At 43.8% G+C, this 7,004-nt stretch overlaps 1 protein-coding gene across 1 annotated transcript in view; it reads right to left on the bottom strand.

Annotated features, from left to right (window-relative positions):
• Nucleotides 1–238: 238 nt before the first annotated feature.
• Nucleotides 239–7,004, bottom strand: part of Bend6 (BEN domain containing 6) — an 11,440-nt gene continuing 4,674 nt past the window's right edge. The window contains exons 3-6 of the mRNA XM_013019153.1: nucleotides 4,784–5,004; nucleotides 3,068–3,260; nucleotides 2,338–2,474; nucleotides 239–301 (exon numbers count right to left, since the gene is read on the bottom strand). Of these exons, the coding sequence (XP_012874607.1) occupies nucleotides 2,347–2,474; nucleotides 3,068–3,260; nucleotides 4,784–5,004 (542 nt within the window). The 3' untranslated portion in view covers nucleotides 239–301; nucleotides 2,338–2,346. The remainder of the gene's footprint in view (nucleotides 302–2,337; nucleotides 2,475–3,067; nucleotides 3,261–4,783; nucleotides 5,005–7,004) is intronic.

The following is a 7,004-nucleotide window of genomic DNA, read 5'->3' on the forward strand; positions in this document are numbered from 1 at the left end:
TGAGTGAGCTGTACAGAAGAGAACTTGGGGATCAGGAAATGAGTATTTCCAAAGAGACCGTACTGCATGCTCATGTGACCAGTGGGAGTTCTCTGGGTTGATGCGTCTCTGGCGTGGGGTGGATCTGCATGCAGCATTCGCAGGCAGCTCGTCCGGCTATGATGAGAACCCACGACGTCACAGACACCGGGCAGCCGCCACTGCACAGGCGTCTCTGTGTCCACGGAGTGTGCAGATTCTCCAACAAAACCCAATGACTGATTCAGAACCGAAGGCGTTTTGTTGCAGATGCCTATAATACCTATCAAAAAAATCAAATTTCAAAAACACAGCCAACGTATGTTGAAGACTATGATACCTTTAACATACACAAGTGATTTATTTGTATAACTATGTTTATAAACTATGTTTATCTTGTGCTCAAAAATACAAATTGCTGGCTGTGCATGGTGATGCATACGCCCTGTGCTGAGCGGACACCCTGGGCTGGCCTCGGCCACACGGTGAGACCCTGTCTTATAAACTCACTAGCTGGGTACCCATAACTCACACAGGGGATGCTAGCTATTCTGGAGGCTGAGATTTGAGGATTGTTGTTCAAAGCCAGCCTGGGTAGGAAAGTGTGTGTGTGTGTGTGTGCCAGTCCTGGGGCTTGAACTCTGGACCTGGGTGCTGTCCCTGCACTTCTTTTGCTCAAGGCCAGTGCTCTACTCCAATAAACTACAAAAAATCCAGAAGCGGAACTGTGGCCAAGGGGTAGAGCACTTAGTCTTGAGCAAAAAAATTTCAGGGACAGTGCCCAGGTCCTAAGATCAAGTCCCAGGACTGGTACACCAAAAAAATAAAAAATAGGTTAATTAAATTTAGTTTTTTAAAAAGTGCAACAAAAAAAGATAGAGCCGGGTGCCATCGGCTCACGCCTGTAATCCTAGTTACTCAGGAGGCTGAGATCTGAGGATCGAGGTTCAAAGCCAGCCGAGGCAGGAAAGTCTGAGACTCTTATCTCCAATTAACTACCAGAAAACTGGAAGTGGCACTGTGGCTCAAGTGGTAGAGCACTCCACTTAAGCTGAAGAGCTGAGTGACAGCACCCAGCCCAGAGTTCAAGCCTCATGACTGACCAAACAAACAAAACCATCGAGATGACTTTTTTGCCTGTCCTTGGTAATCTACATTATTAAAAATCAGAGAGTGGGATATTAAAATGCTTTGTGGAGCTTGGAAGTTTAACAGTATGTTCTAGAAAACAGCCATCTGACTCAAAGGTGTGTTGCAGATGTTCAGGAGCACTGGGTTGCCTAGGGCTCCGGTGGGACACTCTAAGGGCACTGAGCAACGGTCTCCGGAAGGGGCCCTTCACAGCCCGCTCAACTTTAATACTTCTGTGGAAATATAACATTCTTACCTCTATCATTCACGAAGCCCGTCTACCAGTGTGTGTGAACCAAGAGAAAGGATCCCACTGCTGGAGCTGTAAGTCATATTTTCTTTCTTTTTTAAAAGACAGACTATTTCTGACCTTGACAGTTTAAGAAAATAGACAAAGGGCTCCAGAGGAGGTTAGAGGTGATAGCCATGGTAGAAAGGAAAAATGGAAAAAAGGAAAAGAAGAGAGTAGGATCCACAGTCTCCTTCAAAAGCAGAAGGCCTCCTACTAGGTCCTAACTCTCACTGTTCCTACTGACTCCTGACAGCCCCTAGCGGGGAATAAACTGAGCCCTCACTGCAGGTGCCTTTGGGGAACATCCCAGGCCTAAACTGTAGCAGAGAGAGATTCTGGGCTGTTAAAATGCTTAAAATTCCACCTGACAAATTTGCCCAGGGCAAGGCCTGACCAGTGGAAAAACTCCTTATTAAATTCTAACCATGATTCACAGATCTGGAGCATGGTAGAGGGCAGCAGAGGACAGATTGCCAAAACCTTCCTGGAGGCTGTCTACAGGTTTGCTTAGCTCACAGGTGCGTCTTAGACTTCCCAAGCTCCCCATCTCTCCTCATCCAGGGAAACACTCCCCAGCTAGTCTTGTGTCCCTCCAGTCTTTCTCCTCACCCCCAAGTTAGCGTGTGTTTTGTGAATAACAGTTCCTCGGCAAAAGACATTTGAGAAATACTACACACCGCACTGCCTTTTCAAGAGATTGCTGCTGCACCCAGGAGTCCATACTGTCATCATACCTGAGGCATTCTGGGAAGGGAAGGCCCTTGCGGCTGACTCAGCCCCCTTTTGCAGTTCTCACCACCACCCACACTGCCACCCAGAAGCTGTGGACGGGAGAAGCCGTTCCACAGGGAGGGCAGGCCCACGTTGAGAAGAATGGGAAGATGTAACAGACTTACCAAAAAGATCTACTTAATATCCTGAGAGTTAAGGCTTTTGCTTAGATTTGGCTTCTTGGTACAGTTGTTCAGCTTCTGTCCTATCATCCGCCTGATGGAAACATCATCTGTGTTGGGAAATAATTGTTTTGTGACACCTGCCAAAGAGGAAAGAACAGGAAAGCACTGTAATGTAGAACTGAGGAATGCCAAATATTCTGCCATGTAATTCTGTCTCCATTTTACAAAGGAAACCCAACTTCCCATGAGATACTAAAGTAGATGGATATGAAGGCAGTTTTCTCAGAGCAAAGCAAAAAATACCAGAAGGTCTATATCATAAATGGAGACCACCCAGTTTGTCTTTATGTGGTACTGTTCAGCTTTAGCCTTACTACTTGCTTTCAGCTCTAAGTTTATTTGTTCCAAAATGCTAGGGATTTATTTATCCATTTCTTTACATCAGTGAAAATGACTGGATTCCAACTGATTGTTTTCTTACTATTATATATACACATGTATATATATATATATATATAATCTATGTATATGTAAAACTTAAATCCTGACAATCTCTAAATTTATTGATATCTGCATGCTTCATTTCAGTGAAAAGTTTTTCTGGAATTTCCCCTTACTTAATGAGAACATTCAAATATGCTGAAATATTTTGTCCTTTCACAGAAAATGGGAAAGATAGGATAACATGACTTCAGGTTCATATGAGAATACAAAGCAAGGGTGTGATCACCTATGATTTCCTGAACTTCGTTCTGATTCATGGCTGGTTTGACGGCTTTGTCTCTGGACGTGGAGGACTTGGCCCCCGTCAGGCTGTGCGTGGCCATGTACTCGTTAGAGTAAAGCACTTGCATTAAGTCATTAATGAACTTCTGAGGCTTGCTCTTATTACAGCGGGCAATCTGCCAACTTTCAATCTTGAACTGAAAAATAAATAATCATCACAGTGAGAAAAAGAAAAATGTGTAAGATACACAGAAAACAGTATCAACATTCTCCAAGATGTATTTTTAATATACTAGGGATTAGAGTTAGATGTAATCTTTGAGATAGTTCTCAGTCCTTCTGAAGTATTGCTTCTGGCATGTGTGTACATTCTTTTTTGTTGTTGTTTTTTTAGTTCTGGTCGTGGGGCCTAAACTCTGGGCCTGGGCACTGTCCCTCAGCTCTTCAGCTCAAGGCTAGTGCTCTACCACTTGAGCCACAGGGCCACTTCCGGCTTTTTTCTTTTTTGCTTATGTGGTGCTGAGGAATCGAACCCGGGGCCTCATGCATGCAAGGCAAGAGCTCTACCACTGAGCCACCTTCCCAGCCCGTGTGTGTACATTCTTGTCACATCATTGGGACTGCCTTCAAGGATTAGTCCTCAGCACTTGACTGAGTGTGTCTGGCAGAAAAATGGCTCTCTGAAGAGGTACACCTCTTAGCTCTACTATCTGTGAACGTGTTCTATCACAGGGCAAACAAGTCCATAGATGTGGCTGATGTTAAGGATCTTGGGATAGAAGATTATCTTGGAATACCTAGGGGGGCCCAACATAGTCACACTAGCCCTTAGACAAAGAAGAGTTATGCAGAAGTAGAGGTCCAAAAGGAAAGACAGGAGAGGGAAGATGAGACTGAACGGGAGCGCATGGATCGTGGATGCCTTTGAGGATGGCAGAGTAGACCGAGAGCCAACGAAGCAATGAATGTCACTGCTTCTGGAGGTAGGAGTAGCCTGCAGGTTACAGCCTCCGAGAAAATATGAAAATCAGGTCTTGGACTACAAGCAACTAAACTCTACCACAGGAACTTAACTGTGCAGGAAACAGATTCTCCTTGAGCCTCGGTAAGGAATCCGTGGTGCCAGTCCTGTGATAGGGCACAGGACTTCAGACCTAAAGACCCCAAGATCGTCAAGTGATTCACTGTGATAATCAAGTAGTGGTTATTTAAAATCACTACACCTGTGGTAACCTATTACCGAACAACAGGAAAGCAATAGACTAAGTTTAGGTCCAATTATACATCTATTACTATTTAGTTGTCACTTTGAAGGCACAGTTCCTCAGCTTGATAGGGGATTTCAACAAACTCATTTTTGAATTGTTGCTTAACAAAAGTAGAGAAAACAGAAAGACTGGTACTTAGAGACATGCAAGTACTGAAATTTATCTTCACTCAATGACAGAACATTTTATAACAATGTGTAGGCGTCCCTCTGTTCATGGTCTAAGAATTTCCCAGTTTAAAAGTGTCACCTTGGTCCATAGTTTTCCATTCATTTTCTGAACTGGGTATTTGCTTCATAATATTAATTTTTATTCTAGAAGCAAAACAGTTCTTGTGACAGGAACATAAGACTTTGGCATCTAAACTTGCCTGGAAGGCACTGAGGAGACAATGTAGTTTTGCAGCGCTCCCTGAAGTTTTGCTACCTAACTATTCTCCAGGATAACCTGGCCGGTGCGCTGCTAACCTGCTTCTCCTCCTCGGCCTTGAGGGAACTGGGGGAGCTGGAGTCAGAGCCAGAAGGACTGCAGACGGAGGTCAGTGAGTCCGGAGAGGAGCTGCTGGCCGCCCTCCAGAGGGTGGACGCGGGTGTAGGCGCGGTGCTCCCCCCCTTCAGCAGGGTCTCTGCCATGCCAACCAATTCCTCAAACTGGACAACGGCCTGTGGCAACACTAAAATGGAAGAGCAAGGAGCAGTTACAGACACAAGAATGCCCGGCACATGCACTCACGCCTTTATTGCGTGTGGAGATGCCCAGAACCACGTGGAATGAAGGCTTAACATTTGCTACCCCTGAGAAGCCAACATGGGGGGAGGGTGGAACATATTAACACTTATTAGTACTGTTAGCAATATTATCATTATTAACCAATTAACTACTAAATAATAGTATCAATTTAAAACGCTTTGGTCATTGGAACCTAAAAACACTGTTTTGAAAACTTAATTCTTTTTTGCTAAATGCTGAGACTATTATTTGGAGATGATAAATTTTTATTTAGAGAAAGTACTGATTCTGTTATCAATCACCTTCTAGAAGCCCATAATAGAGCAGTGTAAGTGCTAAGAAAGGACCTCTTCATAAATTAGGCATTTATCATGAGTTAAAATGAATTTGCTGCTGGGCGCTGATGGCTCACACTTGTTATCCTAGCTACTCAGGAGGCTGAGATATGAGGACCACGGTTCGAAGCCAACCCGGGCAGAAAAGTCCAGGAGACTCTTAACTTCAATAAACTACTCAAAAAAAGGTCGGAAGTGCCTAGCGCCAGTGGCTCTTGCCTGTAATCCTTGCCAATGAGGAGGCTGAGATCTTAGGATGGCGGTTCAAAGCCAGCCCAGGCAGAAAAGTCCGTGAGACTCTTATCTCCAATTAACACCAGAAAACCGGAAGTGGTGCTGTGGCTCAAGCAGTAGAGAGCTCGCCTTGAGCTGAAGAGTGCAGGGACAGCGCCCAAGCCCAGAGTTCAAGCCCCACGACCGACAAAAAAAAAGTCAGAAGTGGCATTGAGGCTCAAGTGGTAGAGTGCTAGCCTTGAGCAAAAGGAGCTTAGGGACAGCGCCCACACCCTGAGTGGGGGCCCCAAAATTGGCAAAAATAAATAAATATAAATAAAACAAAATAAATTTGCCATGCCTTTTTTTTTTTTTTTTTTTGGTCTGGTTGTAGGGCCTGAACTCTGGGCCTGGGCGCTGTCCCTCAGCTCTTCAGCTCAAGGCTAGCACTCTACCACTTGAGCCACTGCGCCACTTCCAGTTTTTTTTCTTTTTTGCTTATGTGGTGTTGAGGAATTGAACCCGGGGCCTGATGCATGCAAGGCAAGCGCTCTACCACTGAGCCACCTTCCCAGCCCCCTGCCATGACATTTGTGTGTAGTTTTTTCAGGTAGTCAATTTCTGTCAAATTTATTAATAAGAAACCTGCATTATCACCAATTATGGATGGATTTTGGAAACCAACTCTAAAGTCTCTTTGCTCCTCTTTTGTTACTGGAAACTTACACATCCAAAAATTTCATGCCTCCATGTAAGAGAGTTTTCTCTGTTCTTGAATCAAGCTTGTTTCCTAAGGACAAATAACCCACTGGAGTTGGAAGCGCCCTGCAGCCCTGCCTAGCTCTGCTCTCCACTAGTGGTTGAAGGTATTGTACGTGGAGAGATGAAAAGACAAACTCTTTTTCTCTGTACTTTTCTTAAGCACATATTGAGCCATGATCTTTGTGACAATTGATGACATATCCAGTCAGCCTACCTGATACTATAAGGATAGACAAATTACCTAAAGAATATCTTATTCTTCGATCTGGCCAAAGCATACTAAGTACCTCTCACATGACAGACATGTATTCCATCATTAATTATTTAATGAACATTTAATAATACTACTACTAGCTACTGACCTAGTGTTTACTCTGTGACACATTTTTTTTTTACAGAATTGGGATTTGAACTCTGGGTTCATTTCATGTAGTGTAGTGTACATGTAGTAAAGGTGTTTCATCTTTTGGTCTGTATTTATCAGTTTTCTAAGTCATTAACTGTTTTTTAGATGGCTATGAAGGCTTTTCTTTTTTTAATGTCATTGGAATGCATGCATTTAAACACCCATTTCTATCTACAGTGGTCAGCATTGGAATGCATGCATTTAAACACCCATTTCTATCTACAGTGG

This window comes from Dipodomys ordii, unplaced genomic scaffold (genome assembly GCF_000151885.1).
Source record: "Dipodomys ordii isolate 6190 unplaced genomic scaffold, Dord_2.0 Scaffold44, whole genome shotgun sequence".
Taxonomy (NCBI): Eukaryota; Metazoa; Chordata; class Mammalia; order Rodentia; family Heteromyidae; genus Dipodomys; species Dipodomys ordii.